This window comes from Mandrillus leucophaeus, unplaced genomic scaffold, assembly GCF_000951045.1.
Source record: "Mandrillus leucophaeus isolate KB7577 unplaced genomic scaffold, Mleu.le_1.0 Scaffold265, whole genome shotgun sequence".
NCBI classification, from domain to species: Eukaryota; Metazoa; Chordata; class Mammalia; order Primates; family Cercopithecidae; genus Mandrillus; species Mandrillus leucophaeus.
The window spans coordinates 352,906-375,119 of record NW_012102754.1 but is presented as its reverse complement, the minus strand read 5'-3'; the positions used below and the strand labels follow the sequence as shown (position 1 = coordinate 375,119).

At 35.9% G+C, this 22,214-nt stretch overlaps 1 protein-coding gene across 1 annotated transcript in view; it reads left to right on the top strand.

Moving 5' to 3' along the window:
- Positions 1–22,214, top strand: part of NKTR (natural killer cell triggering receptor) — a 48,736-nt gene that overhangs the window by 18,383 nt on the left and 8,139 nt on the right. Inside the window, exons 4-12 of the mRNA XM_011984313.1 lie at positions 835–942; positions 1,474–1,518; positions 3,236–3,323; positions 12,353–12,382; positions 12,976–13,121; positions 14,394–14,616; positions 15,682–15,837; positions 16,703–16,821; positions 18,543–21,441. Coding sequence (XP_011839703.1) covers positions 835–942; positions 1,474–1,518; positions 3,236–3,323; positions 12,353–12,382; positions 12,976–13,121; positions 14,394–14,616; positions 15,682–15,837; positions 16,703–16,821; positions 18,543–21,441 — 3,814 coding nt within the window. The remainder of the gene's footprint in view (positions 1–834; positions 943–1,473; positions 1,519–3,235; positions 3,324–12,352; positions 12,383–12,975; positions 13,122–14,393; positions 14,617–15,681; positions 15,838–16,702; positions 16,822–18,542; positions 21,442–22,214) is intronic.

The window sequence follows — 22,214 nt, the reverse complement described above, 5'->3', positions numbered from 1 at the left end:
ACCCTGTCTCTAATAAAATTACAAAAATTAGCTGGGTGTGGTGGCAGGCGCCTGTAATCCTAGCTACTCGGGAGGCTGAGGCAAGAAAATCACTTGAACCCGGGAGGCAGAGCTTGCAGTGAGCCGAGATTGCACCATTGCACTCCAGCCTGGGGGACAAGAGCCAGACTTCGTCTCAAAAAAAATAAAATAAAAATTAGAACACACTGAAATTTTAAATTCTTACTTGGATACACATACGCAATTTTTGCCCTAACTCCTTAATTTTGTTGTTTATTTATTTTGAGACGGAGTCTGACTCTGTCTCCAAAACAGACTGGAGTGCAGTGGTGTGATCTCAGCTCACTACAACCTCCACCTCCCAGATTCAAGTGATTCTCCTGCCTCAGCCTCCTGAGTAGCTGGGACTACAGGCCTGCACCACCACACCCGGCTAATTTTTGTTTTTTTTGTTTTAGAGGCAGGATTTCACCCTGTTGGCCAAGCTGGTTTCAAACTCCTGACCTCAAGTGATCTGCCTACCTCGGCCTCCCAAAATGTTGGGATTACAGGCCTGAGCCACTGTGCCCGACCTCGTTCTTTAACTAGAGTGACAAGTGTGTCTAATATTATGTCCTATAGCATGTAGAGTCTGTACCACACAATTTTACATTTACATGCTGCTTTGTATTATTTATTTTGGTTTGCATGCATGTGTGTATGTTAAATTATCATGTCATCTACTTCTTATATCTCTTCCAGTGCCCAGCAAGATTTGACACAGGATTAATTGGTTTGTTCTTTCTATGGAAGGATGTATGTATAATTAAATTTCATTTCTTTTTTTTTTTCCAGGAGAGAAAGGCCTTGGGAAAACAACTGGGAAGAAGTTATGTTATAAAGGTTCTACGTTCCATCGTGTGGTTAAAAACTTTATGATTCAGGGTGGGGACTTCAGTGAAGGTAGAGCTAAAAGTTGTGTTCCTAATAACTCCATCTATCAGTTTCTAAAGTATTTCATTATTACTCTTAGTTCTAAATATTGTGTCAATTACAGTATGATATAAAATGTGGTCAGTGAGTACTTGTTGGATGAGTGAATATTATAGATCCAGAATGTATGAAAAAGCAAAGTACCACGTAAGAAATTTTATCTTGTTTTTATGCAGTTTATTAATATTATAGTTACTTAGTGAATTCCTTTACAATGAATGCCAAAGTACTGTCTGATTGCTTTTGTTCTAGAATGTTTTTGATGTTGTTACTGTTTGAAATAAGTGGATTGTGAAGATGGCTTTTTTTATGGTATTTATTGTAATGGGATTTGACATATATTTTAAAGATGAAGTTAATTGAGGACTCTGAGAATTTTGATTATTGCAGCAATTATAACATTCCAAGGTTTCCTTCAGCAAATTGAAGCTATCAAAAATGATTTATGTGTTAGTATATTTTTAATGTTCATTATGGCTTAATGTAACTCATTATTTGCAGGTAATGGAAAAGGTGGAGAATCAATTTATGGTGGATATTTTAAAGGTAAGGCTTATTTTACCGTCTTTTGTTTCAGTTCTGATATTAAAGCAAGTTTGATCATATACTTTTAATGAGAAGAGGTTTACTTATAGTTCACTTTTTGCATGAAACTAATGCTGCATGAAAATACTTTATTTGCATGAATTTGGGGATAAATTATATTGTAATATATAATTTTTAATTGACAAGATTAATTAAGGCTAACTTTATGGTTAAACATGACTTTCAGCATGGAGGTTAGGCAACTATATACATGAAAACTCCTATCTTCCTGCCTAAAACTGTCAACATATTCTTTTGTTTATAGAGAATGTGGTCTTTTGCAAAATGAAAAGGTAAGAGAACGAAGCTCAGTAACACAAACTCCAATTCTGTTCCCTTGCACCCTTCCTAATAAATTTATGGACAGTCTGGGTCAGGTTGTGGCTGGATTTCTATATTGCTTGAAGACTTGGAAAATTCTGTGTATTATTTCATACATACTTCTGTATCTTTTTTCATTTCCCAATGGGTTATTAATTTCACATCAGGGAAAAGAGTCTAGTTGTGGGGGTTTTTTTCCCCTAAACCAAGCAATTTCTTTGAATAAAAGTTGAATTTCCTCCTTTTTCGAAGGTTTGTATGTTTTCTTTTGTATATTAGAACTATGACTGTGTTTATTCTTATAATAGTAGCATCTGCATAAATCTAACTATTGCACTTGCCCCAAAAAGCCTTAGAAAAGTCAGTTGCAGAGGTTTGTAATGAAATCTAATATTACTAGGTTTTAACGCTATAATAGCTTCAGTGTTATAATAGTCTTTTATATTTCCTTTGGGGGAAAATGGATTACTACTCTTTTTCAGAAGCCTGTTCCCAAGGTAATCACTTTTTAAAGTTTTCTATGTTTCTGTTTGTTCTGAAGAAGATTTGTTTGTATGAATGTTAAAAGGACACTTAAATTAGTTTTCAAGGATATTCCTGCTGGAATTAAAATAACTCTAAGTGATCTTTATCACAGATTTTTTTTCCTTTGAACTAGTAGGAAACAGCTGTTTAGCTGGTTCTATTATGTAGCAATTTAAAACTAATGCTTTAGGCCACTTTGTGGTTGTTCCCTGTGGCAGATACTTTTGTACCTTAAAATTGTATTTTGCTATTTAAATTTTTGTTTCACAGGGCTTTCCTGCTTAGATAATTTTGTGATACAATTGAGTATACACATACTTAATTTAGATATGTTCCTGTAACTTACTATAACATAATTTTTTTGGTCTCGTAGTCTAGCTTCAATTCAGTTGAATAATAAATTTACTGTATAAAAATTAAACACCTAAAAAGATTATTAAACTTCTTCCATGTATAGTACATTAGGCAAGCTAATTGGAAATTTGGAGGAAGTAAGCTAGAGATTTTTCTAAAATTTTACTAGTTTTCCCTGAAAGTTAATAATTTAAATATCATTTAGCCAATATATTACTACTAAAAGTGACTGTTCTAAGGCTGTTTGTATAAAGTATTAAATATATGTTCTTTTCCTCAAGGCTTTAATTAGTATCTTTTGGCCTTTTTATGCTTTTGTTATTTGATTAGCTTAAATTTTTCTTTTCTGAGTGTTCAGTCAAGTTATCTGTACTGACCAGAAGAGGAATTTCATCTTTTGCTTTCTATTTATTACTTGAACATTACTTTAAAGTGACTTATAATTGGAGACTGACAAATTTGTGTTTTCTTCAAACAGATGAAAACTTTATTCTCAAACATGACAGAGCGTTCCTTTTGTCAATGGCAAATCGAGGGAAACATACCAATGGTTCCCAGTTTTTCATGTGAGTAGGCATAATTCAGAGATGAGCTTTTCTTAAACAGAGAAGCGCTGTTCATAAGAAAGATGGTATAGTTAAACCAAGTTTAATGCTAAAATTCTGTCAGCTTTATTTTTATTATTAATTTCTAATATCATTGAAACTTAGAACGTCTAACAACTGCCTCAGCATTCAGCATATATCCTGGATTGGAAGAATGGGACTTAAAAAACTTAAAATTTACACATTGTTTTCAAAATATGCCGTCATCTTCAAAAAAGATGACGGCATATTTAAGCCCCTGTTAAATTTGAGTGCTCACTTACCAAAACTAGATTGGAACATAAACTATTGATGAACATGTAAAAATTGTTCATAGTCGCGGATTCAGTTATTGTACTCCCTCAGCAAGGAAAGCAGTTTGAGTAAACCATTGCATGGTTGTTTTTTTCTCTTACTGTTGCTCTTTGAGGCAATTTTGAGAGAGGTACTGTTATTTTCTGATGTTATGTAGAGATAGGTGACCTGCTGTTGAGCATGCATTTTAGAAAACTCAAATTTTATGGAGTCTCCATGCATAATTGAAATAACCCATTGTTGCTATCATTTCCACCAAAATTTATGAGATTGTCACTCAGGAAACTTAAGAATACTAAATTTGCTTTTGAAAAAGCAAATATATTTACATGTATGTGCATTGCACAATCAAAAACTTACCTTTTTCTTATCTGAAAATTCTAAATAAATCCTTTGGCATACTTTCAGTTATATTCTTATCTAAAGCTGCTTCAAAACCTATTTTTATCATAATTCTGTCATATAAAATATGAAAGATAACTGTCCAGCAGGAGGGTTATTGTTTTTGATTGAAAGTGAATCTCAGTTGTGCTATGTATGTTGGAGAAATATTTCATTAATGATTTATTGAAAACATTTTCTTTGTCATCTTTCTGAATGAATGAGTATGAATAGCGCTTCCCTGTCTTTAAAGGAGTATATTACTGACATATAAAACTCAAATGTTAAATTTTTCTGAAAAATATATTTCTACATGATCTGATAAAGTTCAGATAAGGGGCATTCTATTCCTAAGAATGTCCTAAAAATGGAAAACTGATAAAAGATTATGCTTAGAATTATACAGGTAAAAGACCTACAACAGTTGTTCTCTTATCTTGTTTTGATCCCATAGGTTATTTGTTATTACTCTTCTTTAATAGAGTGATTTTCTATTCTTAACCTTCTTAAGGGCCAATACAAAGCAGAAAGAAATATTTTCAGAAAGACTTTTTAATAGTAACTTAATGTAAAAATTGTTTATCCTTTGGTTGAGGTTTCCCATTTCCATTTTTAAGCTTATCTGAACTGTGAACATGAAAAACATAATGATTCATTGGTCAAGAAGCTACCATTTGAGGGCTCTAAAGTTTCTTTTAGATTTCCTTTTTTATATCAGTACAATTAAAATTTATCAAGTAGCAGCAGCTTCTTGATATTGTTATATACATTAGCTTGTTCATAAAATGTTAGAGTTAAAACTCATTAAAAATGCTATCGTTAAACATACACTAATTAAAATTCAGTATATGAAATTCTCCCTTCAAAAAATCTTATTTTTATTTTATTTAGTACTTACTTACGTATTTTCTAGGAACATCTAGTAAAGGCCTTTACTGTTTTCTACATGGCCTAATTTTATATTGGACTACAATTTTTGAGGAGGAATGCCAAATAATTTTAAATCAATAAATTGCAATTACAATTTTTACACTTATTTTCAAAGTTAATTTACTTTAGATGGTAGTAAAATCACTGTGAACTTCTGATTGAAAGAAAATTTTTTACTTTTAGTTTGAAATTTCCTTCTAGAAAGGGGTTTGCAGTCCCTTTGCAAAAGAGTAAGCAATCTTGGAAGTAATTGACTATTTAATCCTCCTGTATTTTTTCTAAAGATTTTTGTGTCTGTATACTTTCTTTATGCTGGCTAGAAAGATCAATTCTCAAGAGTTGCAGGATAAAATCAAATTAACGTTCATGTTTCAGAACTAAAACATATACTTGCATTTATGGGAAGGATAGGTAAAAATGGAGATGGTGGCTGATGAAAGAAAAATCTTTGAAACTATGTTTTTACAAGCCCGAAGCCTTTTGGAGTTGAAAGTATTAAAATATGATACGCTGTCTTCAGGTTATGTATATGATCACAGATAATAGCTCTGATGGTCACAGAGCTTGCTGATGGCTTCCAAAGGATGGCTCCTGCCTTTTACCCTGTTACCACAGCTCCTCATATGGCACCTTGAGTGTCAGTTCTGGAATCTGAAAAAGAAAGGATAGTGTAAGAATGGTGGTAAAATAAAAAGAACTGTCTTTATAGTTCCTGCTTTATGAGCTCAATAAGGATTTTTAATACATCATTGCAAAATTGTTTTTGTAGTTTTTGTTACGAATCTGTTACTCTGCAATTCCTAAGGAGTAGATTTGGTGCTGTTAGTGTGGGTGTTTGCAAAACATCCCTCAAGGATTCTTGTGTTTTGTACATTAACTACTGTCTTCATTACTTACACATTTAAAAACTCCCCCTTCCTTAGGCATGTGTCATTTTTATTCAACATAATTCTGCTTATATTGCTTTCTTTGGCTGGAACAATTATATACATAATGAAAATCAGATTTTCTTCTATAAATCTATTTGTAATTTTTACAGTAACTTTATTTCTACTACTGTATTTGTTATAATGATTTTGCTCTCGGGGGTCTATATAGAAGAAAACTTGATTCTTTTTGGAATAGTACTGCTCAAGAAATGTGAAAGAAGTGGTATATGGCACTATCCCCTTGAATCACTAAGGAAACAGTGGTTTTATTTTGAACGTTTTTGAAGGAATTCAAAGACTTGGGACTAAAGCTACCAGGTTAATTTGGTATTTATTTTGTCCTTTGTATTCTTATTTATTTTTTAGGTTAAAGAATAGGAAGAAACCACAATAAAAACTAGAATTATAGAGTCGTAGAATGGAAAGGGATTTAGAGATTATCTAGTCCAACCTTTTCATTCTGTAGATTATGCTAAATTCTTGAAAAAGCATGTAAAGTCCAGGTTATAGAAATTTTATTTATAATCTGGAAGAAACTGATAGCTAGAAAAAGAATCCTGCACACTTATTCATATTATTAATGCTTTTACTATAAATTTAAGCTTATTTAAGCTCAAAATTTTATTAACCACTCTGCTCTGAATTTATTTTAGTTAAGGATTAGAAGCATCAAGCATTTTGCTGGAAAACAAAATGACATTTGGGGAAACATTCTTTCCCCTTTTGCTGTTAGTGATAGCTTATTTATTCTGACTGTAATTGTCATTGTCTTTATATACATTAATAAAAAAGACAAAGATGTTGTATAAAGTAGTCATGAAAAAGATTAAGTAAATAGTTTATAGCTTTGTAGTAAGTAACTTTTGGGATAGGACACTAATATAGCTGTCAGGAAACCTTGATTTTAGTTTTGTATGTACCTTGAGTTAGTTTTTCTTAAACATTGGTATGAAAATATGGATGTAAAAGGAAGAAGGTGTTTTGTAGGGTAGTCCTAAGTGTCTGAATGTGTGGAATGATTTGTGTGCAAACATTGTCTTGCCTAATGGAAATAGTCACAATTGCCTAGTTTTCTTTAGTCTGAAAAATGTCTTAAAGAAGTATTGGGGTCATCTTAAATCAAGAGCAACAGAAGTCTCTTCATCAGCTGCTGTTAAAACATGAGTCTGCACAGCCGTAGAGTAGGTCTGCGGAGCCTACAAGAACAGTTCCTGTCACTGGCCACTGTCAGTGGTCATTAATAATTATAACAATGTAAGAAAACAAGATAATGTAGAAGAGTCAAACTTTGAACTTTAAACAAAACATGTTTGCTACATTTTAGCAGTCATAAATAGGGCAATGGGGGGGCGGGGCATAAAGAGTTTTAGAATATGTTTTATGTCATTTAAGAATCTGACTTGCAAGTACCTAAATGGGAGAGGAGTGCTGATTATTGCAAAGTAGTGGAGCAAAGAGAGTAGAGGAGTGGTTGGTTTTAAGGGGTTTGTAAAGCTATGTTGACGTTTTGGGTAATAAAACTAGATTCGGGGTAGAAATGCTTTTTCTACCCACATATTCATAAATTTATGTAAGAGGAAATGCTAGTAAGTGTTAATAACCTGAGAAGTTCTAGCTTTTTCCTTCCTTTCTTTTGGGGTGATACCTTCATATGTTAACTTCAGATTTTTTCATGAGCTAAGATGTTTGTGAAACTTAGCCATAAACCAAATTCTCTGAATATCAAGTGTCATCCCTAACATCCAGGCTTAATAACTTAATGTTTATGTAACATGTACTAGCAATGTGGAAGAAATTTTTTATCTAGTAATGTTTGGTGTGTATTACCTTAACATTAGTGCTGATTTTTAGAAAGCACTTCTATTTTGGTACCTTTTGGAACACATGGGTAGAGCGTTGTCAAGTGGCTTGGTTAGTTTCCATTACCCTTATACAAGTGTTGTCATTCTGTACAATTTGGTGCCTCTTCCCTGGCAGCATGATAGTTTCAGGAGTTGAAGGGAAAGCATCGCATGTTAAAAGCTAAAGTGGACAGAAGTTATCTTTATTTCCCTCTTCCATACTACTTTACACCTACAGTCACTTACTTGTTTTTTTTGCAACATTCATTGAAAACTCCACATTATTTCAAACATTATGTTCTTTTTTGACACTTATTCATGTTGTCAATGCCTTTATGATAAATTTAAGCTTATTTTTAAATATTTCAAGATTTATTACATTCAAGACTCTTATAAAGCATTTTGTTCATGGTATAATAGTATTTTGATCTGAGTAGTAATAGATTTATTTGTTTAAATACAGATAAAAATTAGTCAGTGTGTGTTCTCCGAAAAAAATTGTTCATAATGGGGAAAATCAGAGATTAGACAGGAAAAGAAGATATGGTGGCTAAGATTTGACTGCACTTATGCTTTCATCTCTCTTGCCTTTTTATTCTCTGAGAAGGTCCCTGAAATTGTAGTTAGTTATGCTACTTTATTATTATGTTCAGTGACTTAACTTCAATGTGCATCTAATGTCGCTGAATAGTAACTAGGGTCCATACATTTGCTCGTTAACTTCTGAAAGTAGTCTGTTGTGGTATGTCACCAAAGGTTTCAAATGTAGAAGCATGGAAGATTCTTTAACTGTTTGATGTGAGTTAGTTAAAAGTTCCTTGAAATTTTGTTTTGGATGATCTTAACTCACTTTTTTCTAATGAAATTTTTGCTTTCAACTGGTAGTAACTGCTCCTGGGCATTCAGATTTTTTATATCTATGTATGTATTCAAGATGCACTATTCTCTTTTGAGAAAATATTGTCTTAGCTAATTTCTGGGATTTGTGAAAGGAAATGTAATATGTTAATAGCTATTATTGGCACTCTGTGTTACAATATTAAGGATCTAAATAGATTCCCACTTAGCCACAATGCTTTTCTTAAGCATAATTCATCTCTATGTAAATATCCCATATGAAAGAAAATTTAGAGCCCTCCATTTAAAAAAGCTTTCTTGCTCTGCATAAAACTTGAAAATATTTAATTTCAAAGTTATATTGATATTAAAACATAGATTCAGTCTTGTCTTAAAAGTGTATTACAATTTATTTCTTGCCATTTTTGTGTAAAATTTACAGAAAGAGTGTTACACCGTGCGCTCCAAAGGTAATGTCTCATTACTCTAAGGCTCTCTCTCTTTCTTTGCCTTTATCTCTTTAATTCTGTTGTTATGTGCATTGAAACATTTTAAGAAAAAAAAAAAAAACTTTCTGCTTTATCTATATAGCAGCAGTACATGTAAAACAAGTGCGTTTTATTTTTCATGTTTAATCCTGGGAACTGTATTTTAACTTCAGTGGCTCGTTTCCACCAAGTTCCTGTACATCTTCTGTTGGGGGAGTGGGGTTATAGTTTATAGTATGGTTTTAGTTCTCATTTCAGTGTGGAATTAGTCATTTCTGTATAAGGGCAAAATCTTATCTGATAACGGTATAAAACTATAAATTGGTTTTGGAGTAGCAGTGACACTGTCAATTTCTAGGATTTATAAGGCTTAAATACCTTGTACACATGTTTTTTAAAGTAGATTCAGGGGTTGGGGAAACTGAAAAATCACTGTCTCTAAGTAAAAGAGAAAATAGAAATGCATAAATATTGAAAGGTTTTATAATTTGAAATGTTCTTTCTGGTTTTTTCTTTTTTAGGTGTGTTTTCATAAGCATATATAAATTTTAAACATTTTTCATAGCCTCTGACCTTAACTTACTGAGCATGTGTCACCATTGCACAACTCTTTAAACAGCTGCTTTTAAGATCAATGCAATTTTTTTTTCCATTGAGAGTTCTGAAAGATTAAGAGTTAGTGAGATGAACTCTCTGCTTCTTTTAGTAGAATTGAATAGTCTGGACTGTGCGTATTAGTTCTCTCTGCCCTTTTGTAACCCTCTTTGGCTAATGTCCTCTGTTCATCCATGTATTAGCCAAGTGCCAGTAACCCTGCTTTACGTTGGGATTTCTACTCCTGGAATGTAGGTTGAGAACCCCAGAGGGCTTCTTTTTGTTAAATATTTTTAGTATTCTTAATATGTAATTTAATCCAGTTAAAGTACAAACTTATATTTCTGTATCTTGAGTTGCAGATGCAAGTAATGGACTTAAATCATTCACATCAGATTTAGGCACCATGGGCAGGCTGAGTTGTCCTTGAAAGAGTCATTCCTGTCTTCATTTGTTTTCTGCACTACTACAATAAAGGACCAAGTTTGCCTATTCTTGGCAGTTTTCATTTGAACGAAAAACTAAATTTGAATGTCATAAAGATAGCTATTCCATCCTCAAATTGAATCTCAAGTAGTATGTTGCTGCATCACTACATTACTCTGGAATGTTTTATTTCACCATTTTCTCCAAAAGTTTGCCATAAGGTGGTTTTTACAGCCTTTCTGTTAGCCAGGATGGCAAATTGAATTGGGCTCTTTATGTTTTAAGTAAAATTTGCAGGCTTTCCCCAATACTACAGGATCTGTGAGTTACAGGAGAAAGGATCAAGGAAGGAGAAGGAGCGTATCTAATCTGGAAACCATACATTGTTTTTACTTCTACATATTTGGGGCTGACCCCTTACATTGTAGAAAAATTTACTTTTTTAAAAGCACTCTTGGCTGGGCGTGGTGGCTCACGCCTATAATCCCAGCACTTTGAGAGGCCGAGGCAGGCAGGCAGATCACCTGAGGTCAGGAGTTTGAGACCAGCCTGGCCAACATGGTGAAATCCCGTCCTACTAAAAATACAGAAATTAGCCGGGCCTGGTGGCGCATGCCTGTAATCCCATCTACTCAGTAGGCTGAGGCAGGAGAATCACTTGAATCTGGGAGGCAGAGGTTGGAGTGAGCTGAGATCGCGCCATCGCACTCCAGCCTGGGCAACAGAGTGAGACTCCATCTCAAAATAAACAAATAAAAGCACCCTTTACATCTTTCATATAATAGAATCACTAGCTTCTGTACAAATTTCTTGTCTTCAGTGTACTTTGGTAAAGTTTTATAATTAAAGCACATTTCTATCTTGAAGTTACCATCCAAGGTGGTTTCTGGATGCTAGTTTAATGGTTTAAACACTAGTGGCTCATTAATTCACTAGATAGTTTTTGTTTTGTTTTCTTTTTGCTGGCTGTTTTTATCTTTATAATTACATTGGCGTGAATTTCCACTTTTCAATCTTCTAAGGAATATTTGAGATTTGTGCTTTTAAAACTTGATATTTTCTTTAAAATTCTGGAACTTCTTAAGTTGACATTTTAATTTTTTTAAATTAAATTCTGTAGTGCTCTTACAGAACTGAATATTCTTAATGTAAGTATAAGCGTTACAAATCCTTGTACAATAAATATTTTTAGCATTGTTACGAAGGTTAAAAACTGGGTTTTGTTCACTTACATGTCTTAAAATTGCCTTAAAATGAATACAAAAATTTATGTGGGAGCTTCTAGTACAGTTGACTGCTTTAACATGGCCTGACATCTAGTGATACTTTTCTCTTTCAAATTTTCTATCTCTTACCTGTTTCTCATTCTTATAAATCAAGATTCTTGTGGTATATAATTCTGAGTCTAATTATCTGCTTTTGAATTTTTTCTACTGCAATTCATATAATGTGAAGATCTGTGAAAATGCTATGGGAAAACTAGCTTGGGTTCAAAATATCTTAACCAAATGTACCCTGTAGGCTTCCCAAGAGTGACTGTCTGACAGTTGGTGACTGTAGAAGAAGCCAGTTGGGTGTTTTCTGGGCCATGGAAATTTAAAATGTCTGTAATGTTATCCATCATTACTTTGCTGTCAGAAGGGATGGCAGATTGAAGCTTTTCTCCCTATCGCATTTTCAGAGTTGCTGTTTCAGAGCTTCACCTTGGGTGAAGAAAGATGGGCAGGAATTCTGGAAACAGAACTCCTAAGACCTACCTCTGTCTTGCCTGCCTAAAAATGTGCACTGACTCAGTATGAGAAATAACAAATAAGAAAACATTTAAGTGTGTGAGGCAAATGTTAATCACACTTTCTTTCCATAGGGCAAATAAGAGGTGCTTTTCTTATTGAATTATGCTGATAAATTTTGAGAACTTTTTTTTAAAGTGTTTTGTTTTGTTGTTTTGGATTTGAGAGTAACTTTAATGTGTATTCATGCTATATATTTATGGCTATAAGTCAAATCAAACTGATTTCATATATATACATATATATAATCTAATAGAGATGATTGTAATTCATTATAATTTTGAGTTTTTTAAATTAGTAAAATGGCTACTATTGCTGTTTTGGGGTTTTTAAGGTTAGATGTATATCATGTTTAACTTTTTCCCCTATCTTTTTATCTTTACTTCTTTGTTCTCTACATGCTGTGTTTAAACCTTTCTGCTCTCTTCACCTGAACACATCGTGTTTGACATCATCTTTATGTTGGTGTTTATTACATAGTACCACAAAGCCTGCTCCACACCTGGATGGGTAAGAGTTACATTCTTACTACATTGGGGAAGTGTTTGGGTGGCCAGCCATAAAAAGAGAGTGGACCATGGTTAAGCCCTCAAGGGAGCCCTCTTAATGGCTGGCTTAATCTCATAGCCAAACTATTCTTTAGAATCACAGAATATAGTCGTTTTGAAACCCCATGGCTCTCATGTCACTGAAGGAGTTAATCTGTGCTCAGGGATGGCCTTCTCAGCAATATAATTCTTTTTTTTTTTTTTCTGTTTTCCAAAATGGGTCAGGTAGTAAGCAGTACAATTTGAGATGTCCCTGTAAGGAAAGTTTCCAAGTACCAAGTGCAAGTGAAGTCTGAATGTTACAGAATCTTTACCCTAAAATGGTTAAGAACCATTGTATTAAAGGCAGAAAACCGAAGCCCAGTTTGCATAATGGTTTCCTTTTATGAAGCAGATTTCAATTTCTCATTCCATTCTAGTTGCTTCCTACAACAGACAGTTTGGTTTTATTTTCAGGTCTGTGGACATGTCATTGATTACAGTTAATTGTCTTGATTACTGTTTATAGTTTAATTATCATCAAACCAATTGTTTCTTGAATTTGCATTATGACAGGGTGCATGTCGTCTTTGGACTGGTTATTTCTGGTTTTGAAGTAATCGAACAAATTGAAAATCTGAAAACCGATGCTGCAAGCAGACCATATGCAGATGTGCGAGTTATTGACTGTGGAGTACTTGCCACAAAATCAATAAAAGATGGTAAGAACTGTTTTGACAGTAGATGAAGCTGAGCCACAGGTACAGCATTGTTGAAGACTGTAACTAGATTTGAGTAGTGGAATTAGTGGCATAGCAATAGCCCTTGGTGCCTCTGAATCAGACCTTACACATTTAATCTTTTAGTATATCTTGTCAAATCTTACTTTTTCTTACTTCCCTTGCCACCAGCCTGATCCAAACCACCAGTATTTTGTGTCTGGATTATTGCCGTAGCGTTGTAACTGTTTACCTTGCCTCTGTCCTATAATCTTTTGTCAGCAGCAGTAGCCTCCTAACTGGTCTCATTGCTTATATCCTAGGCCCGCTATGGTGTGTTCTTAACAGCAACCAGAGTGATCCCTTTGAACCATAGTTTGCATTCATGTCACGCCTGCACAGAACCCTCCGAGGACTCCCTTCTTCAATCATCCAAAGCAGAAGTCTTTACGGTGGTCTCTAAGGCCCTGGCTGGTCCAGCTGTCTGCTGTCTCTTTAAACTCTTCCGTTATTCATTGCCTTCCAGGCACATTGACCTTTTTTCAGACATGCCAGCCACTCAGGTTCTTTGTGCTGCCTATTCTCTTAGTCCGGAACAGCCTTCGTTAAGATATCTGCATGACACCATCCCTTGCTCCTTTAAGTCTCTGTTCAAATGTTGTGTTAAACTACCCTAATCTTCTTATTCCCTTTACACTGCTTTATTTTTCTGTCTTAGCACTTATCATTTGTCATATTATGCAATTCTTTTTTTTTTTTTGAGACAAGAGTCTTGCTCTGTTACCCAGGCTGGAGTGCAGTGGCACTGTCTCGGCTCACTGCAACCTCCACCTCCTGGGTTCAAGTGATTTTCCTGCCTCAGCCTCTGGAGTAGCTGGGATTATAGGCATGCACCACCATGCCTGGCTAATTTTTGTTATTTTTAGTAGAGACATGGTTTCACCATGTTGGCCAGGCTGGTCTAGAACTCCTGACTTCAAGTGATTTGCTCACCTTGGCCTCCCACAGTGCTGGGATTACAGATACGAGTTGCTGCACCAGTCCTATTTCTTGTTATTTGACCCAACCAGAATATAGGCTTCATAAAGACAAGGGAGTTATTTCCTTACAATCTTGCCAGTAATTTTATTATAAACTTGAAAAAAGCTGTCTATACTTAATTTTTTGTTTGCTGTATGTAAAGCATATTTTATGATATTCAGTAAACACATTTTTTACTCTGAAAGGTAGGCACTGAAGTTTAGTACTAATGTTTTTATTAATGTTTCTTAAAAGTTTTTGAGAAAAAAAGGAAGAAACCAACTCATTCAGAAGACTCGGATTCCTCTTCCAATTCCTCTTCCTCTTCAGAATCATCTTCAGAAAGTGAAATTGAACATGAGAGAAGCAGAAGGAGGAAACATAAGAGGAGGCCAAAAGTTAAACGTTCTAAAAAGAGGCGAAAGGAAGCAAGCAGTTCAGAAGAACCAAGGAATAAACATGTAATGAATCCAAAAGGGTATGTGTAAAACACCAATGTACTCTTACCTAAAAACAAACTCTCTGGAATGGGAAAAGTATGTATAATTCTATAAACTCAATTTTATTACCTGTTACTGAAAAAGGATAGCATTTTTTAAACTTTATCTAAATTGAAATCTGGCAAATCTAGGAGTAGGCAGCATAGGCATTTCATCTCCAAGATTTGTGTGTTTTCAGTTTTCAGGTCAAAATAGTCCTAAGAATTCTTTTTTTTTTTTTTGAGACGGAGTCTCGCTCTGTTGCCCAGGCTGGATGGAGCGCAGTGGTACGATCTCGGCTCACCGCAAGCTCTGCCTCCCGGGTTCACGCCATTCTCCTGCCTCAGCCTCCCAAGTAGCTGGGACTACAGGCGCCTGCCACCATGCCCGGCTAATTTTTGTATTTTTAGTAGAGATGGAGTTTCACTGTGTTAGCCAGGATGGTCTCGATCTCCTGACCTTGTGATCTGCCTGCCTCGGCCTCCCAAAGTGCTGGGATTACACCCCCGGCCTTTTTCTTTTTTTCTTTTTTTTTTTTATTTAAGAGATAAGGTCTTGCTCTGTTACCTAGGCTGGAATACAGTGGCACAATTATAGCTCACTGCATCCTCCACCTCCTGGGCTCAAGAGATCTTTCTGCATCAGCCTCCTGAGTAGCTAGGACTACAGGCGTGTACCACTATGTCTGGCTAATTTTTAAATTTTTTGTAGAGACAGGGTCTTCCACTATGTTGAACAGGCTGGTCTCTGACTCCTGGCCTCAAGCAGTCCTCCCACCTAAGACCCCTAAAGTACTGGGATTACAGGTGTGAGCCACAATGCCTGAGCTGGAACTCTTAAAATAAAAAAGTTAGGATCATTTACCAATTTTCCTATCAAAATTCTAGTCTTTGGGTTTTTCACTGGGTTGATATATTTTCTCTTTGTGAAAATCATGTAACTCTTTTGAGTGAGACTTGTAAGCTATCATTAATTATGCTGTTGTTTCAGTGTCTAATTTTATGTGCTTTTATTATGAAATGCAAACATTATACATTTTAATCAGCGACTTGGTTTGTTCAAAGTCACTCTGAGAGGAGTGATACCAATGAAAAAAGGTCAGTTGATTCCAGTGCTAAAAGGGAAAAACCTGTGGTCCGCCCAGAAGAGATTCCTCCAGTGCCTGAGAACCGATTTTTACTGAGAAGAGATATGCCTGTTGTTACTGCAGAACCTGAACCGTAAGTAGGATGACTACACTGTATATTTTTATTTCTCTGAGACACAGTTCTGTCAGCTCATTGCATTCCACACTCATGTATGGAACATGATCCATGTTTGAAGCACATTGAAAGATACTATGGGAGTATTAGATTAATGAATGATATGTAGGAAATATGGGAGATACTAGATTATTGAGTGATATGTACCGTATCTTTCAGAATTCACATTCTAGTAGGGAGAGGAGGTTGGGCAAGTTGGTCAGGGAAGCCCTTATTGGTGATCTGGAAAGATTTTATTCCTGATCTTCTTGCCTTTGCCTTTTATTAAAGGGGTAAGGTTTTAGTTATCAGAATAGAGAGTTAGTTGAATTCTTCAGATCCATTTGAGTGATGAAGCATGCTTTCCAATTTGAATAGTGCATAATTAATTGGTGAGTGGAGATACAATTTAGTATCATAAATAAGTTACTTTTGTCAACTTGTTCAACGATTATTTCTCTGCATTGGAAGAGTGTGTCGCTTTAGATTTAATCTGAGAAAATAGTATTTAATGTATTTTGTGTATTAGACTAAAGTTTAGAATTATTAAAAGAAAATGTTTCATGAACGGAAATACCATAATGGCTGGTGTTATTGATAAGTTCCCTATGAAGAGTTATTTTGAAAGCTGAAAAATATAAGAGTCCTTGTTTATAATTAGGTCTCTGCATAAAGTTATTTAGTTTATTAAATATTTTTAAAGCCTGATATTGTCCTGTTTTAAAAAGTGATTGCAAAATGGCATGTATCTTTGAATTAATAGCTTAACATAATATGTTTTCATTATTAAAAATTGTAGCTTCTTTGCTTACTTTTAATTTTCATCACAATCTTCTTTTCCTAGGAAGATTCCTGATGTTGCACCCATTGTAAGTGATCAGAAACCATCTGTATCAAAGTCTGGACGGAAGATTAAAGGAAGGGGCACAATTGTATGTGTGATAAGACTTTTTTTGAAATTATGTATCTAATAAAAGATTTTTACCTATTGTTAAAATCCTAGCTTTAATTTTAGATATAATACAAAATGTGTTCAAGGAACTAATTGTATTTTCCATGGTTATGGGAAGGTATTGCTGTTAGAGCAAAGTATACTGCTGTGTTTGAATGGGTTTAATTGAGTATGAAAGGAGGAACATGTGAAACCATCAGTGAGTATGCTGAGAAATCATTAAGACTTTAAAGAGGAAAGTTTTATGTGGATTACAGGTGAATCTCAGCCTTGCCCATCTCTTTTAATGCCTTGTTTGAAATAACTTCACCTAGGCCGGGCGCGGTGGCTCAAGCCTGTAATCCCAGCACTTTGGGAGGCCGAGACGGGCGGATCACAAGGTCAGGAGATCGAGACCATCCTGGCTAACACGGTGAAACCCCGTCTCTATTTAAAAATACAAAAAACTAGCCGGGCAAGGTGGCGGCGCCTGTAGTCCCAGCTACTCGGGAGGCTGAGGCAGGAGAATGGCAGGAACCTGGGAGGCGGAGCTTGCAGTGAGCTGAGATCCGGCCACTGCACTCCAGCCCGGGCGGCAGAGCGAGACTCAGTCTCAAAAAAAAAAAAAAAAAAAAATCAATGAAAGATTCACAGTCAGAATTAGACTGTGACCAAAGGAAATACATTTGGGACTACTTGGTGAAAGTAGTACTCTTAACTAGTTGGGCTTTTCAATCAAAATCCTGTTTTCCTTAAACAAAAACTATAAGCCTGTATCTTTTAATGACCTCTTAGTCAATTTTAGAAATAATTAGGACTTAGAAATTATATAGCAGATTCTTTCCTAGCCAGCCAGGTCACTGATGAGTTCATTGGTAAATGGGAAAACCTGCACTCGGTGTGCCTGTTGACTTTTGATCTCAGAGACTGTTGCTTTTTCAGAAGTGTACACATCTCTTACCTTCAGTACTGTCCCACAGTGGAATATTTATTTTAGGAAGGGGACAGGCTGCAGAATAGCTAGTGAAAAATATGCTAATGGGACCCTGTGTGATCCTCCATGGTAGTATTCTCTTTTTGTCTGGGGGCATCCTGCAGAGTGGTTTGGGATTGGGAAGAGGAGGAAAAGGAATGCATCTGCTGTGTAGAAGTGGCTCGGACACAGTGGTGCTGAGGACTTTCAATTCTGAGCCTTGACATAAACGCTCAGATTGTATAGCCTGTATCTGTTTTCGTGTACTTTTTCCTCAATTTCTTTTTTAAGTAGTTTACAGTCTTAGGGGAAATCTGGATTACCTCTATGAGGCCGAGAAAAAACAAGCTTCATGCTAGTTTCAGGCAGCTATCCTGCATCTTAAGAAAATCAACAAATTGTTTAAGACCTTGGTTTGACTCACCCTCAAAAACTGTTCTGAGAGGCAGAGGGTTGTAAGCAGGTAACAGCCAGAAACTCTTGTGATTGAGTTCAGCAGTATTCTTGTGATTAGTTGGTTTGGTTTTCAAACACATTTTCCTAACAAATGTAAGGTTCTTTGCTTAGCTTAAAAAAAAAAAAAATCCTTTTATAAGTGAATTTGTTAGTAGTTCTCAGTGTGTGTCTCTGAAAGCATAACAAGACCAGGTCTATAACTCTGATTTATGCTTCGTGCGTGTGCTTAAAGTGTTAATGGGGTCAGGAACTTTGTTGTTAACAAAGCTGTGTCTTAGGCGTAGAAAACATGCTTATAAATCACCGCATGAATATTATGTCCTTTCTATAGGTTAAGTGACCCCTGTTCAAGTCGATGGGATGAAAGAAGCTTGTCCCAGAGATCCAGATCATGGTCCTATAATGGATATTATTCAGACCTTAGTACAGCAAGACACTCTGATGGCCACCATAAAAAACGCAGAAAAGAAAAAAAGGTTAAGCATAAAAAGAAAGGGAAAAAGCAGAAACATTGCAGAAGACACAAACAAACTAAGAAGAGAAGGATTCTTATACTGTCTGACATAGAATCCTCAAAATCTTCCACTCGAAGAATGAAATCCTCTTGTGATAGAGAAAGGAGTTCTCGTTCTTCCTCATTATCGTCTCATCACTCATCAAAGAGAGACTGGTCTAAATCTGATAAGGATGTCCAGAGCTCTTTAACCCATTCCAGCAGAGACTCATACAGATCAAAATCTCACTCACGGTCTTATTCTAGAGGAAGCTCAAGATCAAGGACTGCGTCAAAGTCCTCATCACAGTCTCGAAGTAGATCAAAGTCCAGATCTAGTTCCAAGTCTGGGCACCGAAAGAGAACGTCAAAATCACCAAGAAAACCAGCTTCTCAGTTAAGTGAAAATAAACCAGTTAAAACAGAACCTTTAAGATCAACCATGGCACAAAATGAAAATGTAGTAGTACAACCAGTTGTAGCAGAAAATATTCCTGTAATACCACTGAGTGACAGTCCCCCCCCTTCAAGATGGAAGCCTGGACAGAAACCTTGGAAGCCCTCTTATGAGCGAATTCAGGAAATGAAAGCTAAAACAACCCATTTGCTACCCATCCAAAGCACTTACAGTTTAGCAAATATTAAAGAGACTGGTAGCTCATCATCCTACCATAAAAGAGAAAAAAATTCAGAAAGTGATCAGAGCACTTATTCAAAATACAGTGATAGAAGTTCAGAAAGCTCACCAAGGTCAAGGAGCAGATCTTCTAGGAGTAGATCTTATTCCAGATCATATACAAGATCACGTAGTCTAGCTAGTTCACATTCAAGGTCTAGGTCTCCATCATCTAGATCTCATTCACGAAATAAATACAGTGATCATTCACAGTGTAGTAGATCATCTTCATATACTTCTGTTAGCAGTGATGATGGAAGGCGAGGTAAGAGGAGACTTAGATCCAGTGGGAAAAAAAATAGTGTTTCACATAAAAAACACAGCAGCAGCTCTGAAAAGACACTTCACAGTAAATATGTCAAAGGTAGAGACAGGTCTTCATGTTTGAGAAAGTATAGCGAGAGTAGATCATCTTTAGATTATTCTTCAGACAGTGAGCAGTCAAGTGTTCAGGCTGCACAGTCAGCCCAGGAGAAAGAAAAGCAGGGCCAAATGGAAAGAACACATAATAAACAAGAAAAAAACAGAAGTGAAGAAAAATCCAAGCCTGAACGGGAATGCCCTCATTCAAAAAAAAGAACTTTGAAAGAGAATCTTTCTGATCACCTTAGAAATGGCAGTAAGCCCAAAAGGAAGAATTATGCTGGTAGTAAATGGGACTCTGAGTCAAATTCAGAACGAGATGTAACTAAAAACAGTAAAAATGACTCCCGTCCATCCTCTGACAAGGAGGAAGGTGAGGCCACATCTGATTCTGAATCAGAGGTTAGTGAAATTCACATCAAAGTGAAACCCACAACCAAGTCGTCTGCAAATACTTCACTGCCTGATGATAATGGTGCTTGGAAATCAAGCAAACAGCGCACATCAACTTCTGAGTCTGAGGGGTCCTGTTCCAATTCGGAAAACAATAGAGGAAAGCCACAAAAGCACAAACATGGGTCAAAGGAAAATCTTAAAAGAGGACACACCAAAAAAGTGAAAGAGAAATTGAAAGGGAAAAAAGACAAAAAGCACAAGGCTCCAAAACGAAAGCAAGCATTTCACTGGCAGCCTCCACTAGAATTTGGCGAAGAGGAGGAGGAGGAGGAGATTGATGACAAGCAAGTTACTCAGGAGTCAAAAGAGAAAAAAGTTTCTGAAAACAGTGAAACCATAAAAGATAATATTCCAAAACCTGAGAAATCCTGTGAAGAGGGCAACCTTTCAGGTAAACATAATACAGTGACTGTTTCCTCAGATCTTGATCAGTTTACTAAAGATGATAGTAAACTCAGTATTTCTCCCACAGCTTTAAATACTGAGGAAAACGTGGCCTGTTCACAAAACATTCAGCATGTTGAAGAAAGTGTTACCAATGGAGTGGAAGATGTGCTTCAAACAGATGACAACATGGAGATCTGTACTCCTGAGAGGAGTTCCCCAGCAAAGGTAGAGGAGGCTTCCCCTCTAGGAAATGCACGGCTTGATACCCCAGATATAAACATTGTTCTGAAGCAGGATATGGCAACAGAACATCCTGAAGCAGAGGTGGTAAAACAGGAAAGCAGCATGTCTGAAAGTAAAGTGTTGAGTGAAGTGGGGAAACAGGACAGCAGCTCTGCTAGCTTGGCTAGTGCTGGAGAAAGTACCGGGAAGAAGGAGGTGGCTGAGAAGAGCCAGATCAACCTCATTGATAAGAAATGGAAGCCCCTGCAAGGTGTGGGGAACCTGGCAGCACCTACTGCTGCCACATCCAGTGCTGTGGAAGTTAAGGCATTGACCACTGTGCCTGAAATGAAACCACAAGGTTTGAGAATAGAAATTAAAAGCAAAAATAAAGTTCGGCCTGGGTCTCTCTTTGATGAAGTAAGAAAGACAGCACGCTTAAACCGTAGACCAAGAAATCAGGAGAGTTCAAGTGATGAGCAGACGCCTAGTCGGGATGATGATAGCCAGTCCAGGAGTCCAAGTAGATCTCGAAGTAAATCTGAAACCAAATCAAGACACAGAACAAGGTCTGTCTCCTACAGTCACTCAAGAAGTCGATCGAGAAGCTCCACATCATCTTATCGGTGAGCAATATTCTGTTTCCTTCTCCCAAAGAGAGTCTGTTAATGTTTAGCTTGGAAGAATATCAGAATTGGGGACAGAATCACTATTTCCAAATATCTGAAAGGAATAAGAAGTCTTGTTTTGTGTGATTCAAAGAGTAGATTGAGGACTTAGGGAGAGGGAATTTCAGGAGGAGAAATTTGGGCTGGGTTTACAAAACTCTATTACTATCAATTTAAAGCTCTCTGTCACTAGAAATGATGAGTTCCCATGATAGTTGGTAAATTCTCCATCTTGAAAGGTGAGGCTGCTTCTTGCCAGTCAGCAATGCCTTAGAAGGGAATCCTGAATTGATAGAATATATAGAATTTGCAGATCATTAATCTAACCTTCCATTTTACACATGTGGAAGGTGAGGGCCAGAGAGGCAAAATTACCTGCCCAAGACTTGAGTCTTAGTTTAGATGTGGGATAGGGATAAACACGATCATCTTTAGGTTTTTTTGTTGTTGTTTGAAAAGCAATAAAAGAATTTAAAACACCTTTTCCTCAACTTTGTCACTCTGCACCTTCATGAAAAGGTTTTTTGTTATTGTTATAAATTGCATCATAACTTGTCAGCATAGAATGGATAACAGATGAGAATTAAAAACTAAAAATATTTGTGATGGTAATAGGAAGTTGTTAAGCAGTTGTGTTGCATTCTTTTTCTTGTAAATATTTTATGGTTTTACCTGTTTCTTATTATTCATATCCATTATTATATTGTGCTTGATACTCATCATTTGAACTG